The sequence below is a fragment of the Grammomys surdaster genome, unplaced genomic scaffold, assembly GCF_004785775.1.
Source record: "Grammomys surdaster isolate TR1022 unplaced genomic scaffold, NIH_TR_1.0 133945, whole genome shotgun sequence".
Classification (NCBI taxonomy): Eukaryota; Metazoa; Chordata; class Mammalia; order Rodentia; family Muridae; genus Grammomys; species Grammomys surdaster.
The window spans coordinates 1-1,174 of NW_021622238.1; the positions used below are offsets into that span (position 1 = coordinate 1).

General features: G+C 44.3%; 1 protein-coding gene across 1 annotated transcript; it reads left to right on the top strand.

Annotated features, from left to right (window-relative positions):
* Positions 1–416: 416 nt before the first annotated feature.
* LOC114615702 (cytochrome P450 2B1-like) lies at positions 417–970 on the top strand (the record flags this gene model as incomplete). Its single annotated transcript, XM_028761360.1, has 2 exons — positions 417–632; positions 797–970. Coding segments are annotated over 2 exons (375 nt in total), but the record flags the coding sequence as incomplete, so codon positions are not given.
* Between the last annotated feature and the right edge of the window lie 204 nt (positions 971–1,174).

A 1,174-nucleotide genomic window follows, 5' to 3' on the forward strand; every position in this document is an offset into this window, starting at 1 on the left:
ATTTCTGAGGACAAAACTTCAAGTTATTAATATAAAGTTTCATGTTAAGTTGTGGTGTGTGTGTGTGTGTGTGTGTGTACGTGTTGTCAATTCATTGCCAAGGTGAGAATTTCTTCTTCTTCTCTCCCTTGCAATCTTGCCTCATCACAGTTGATCTCAAGTCTCCCTGTGCAGTAGCCCTTTGCTGACTATTTTTCTTTCTTTAGTAAAACCCCGCTGAAATGCGGGTGAATCTCATGGAGAAGAGATTTAACATAGTTTTAAACAGGGGCACAGAGAGACGGGCACTTAAGAACGGGACAGTTGTTTTTAATCCTTGAAAGCTCTCAGTTTCTCAGCAGAGTCTCCTTACTGCACTGTTTTCCTGTGTCGTTGGCTGATAGAATACAATATCATTGCTACAAAGCCCGTAAAAGAAGTCCACTTTCCCCCTTTCCTGTGCAGAGAAAGTCCAAAAGGAGATTGATCAGGTGATTGGCTCACACCGGCTACCCAACCTTGATGACCGCTCCAAAATGCCATACACTGATGCAGTCATCCACGAGATTCAGAGATTTGCTGATCTTATACCTATTGGATTGCCTCACAGAGTCACCAAAGACACCATGTTCCGAGGGTACCTCCTCCGCAAGGTGAGACCAGCTGCAATTCCTCATCACTACTCCATGGGCATATTCTATGTTCCTAATCACCAACCTCATCCTGTCTTGTGTTTTCTCTGCATTGTCTTAGGGATTGACTATTTTCATATGGGAGTCAGTATATGTTAACATCTTTATCTCATAACTTCTCCTAGAACACCGAGGTGTACCCCATCCTGAGTTCAGCTCTCCATGACCCATGCTACTTTGAACAACCAGACACCTTCAATCCTGAGCACTTCCTAGATGCCAATGGGGCATTGAAGAAAACTGAAGCTTTCATGCCTTTCTCTGCAGGTGAGATAGGCATGTGATTTCTTTCCCAGACACTAGAGGGCAGGCCCACCCTCTGAGACACAAACAGCAATAGGTCCCTGTTTACTGAGTCTATCCCAGCTGCCTGGCCTAAACAATCTCATTTAATCTGGCTACAGCCCCATGAGGGGAGTCTTGAACTAAAGGAGCATCCTGGTCAGGAGAACTTTAGAAAGTGTTTAAAGTCAATGCTAAGAAATTTAACACAGCAGCAGTGG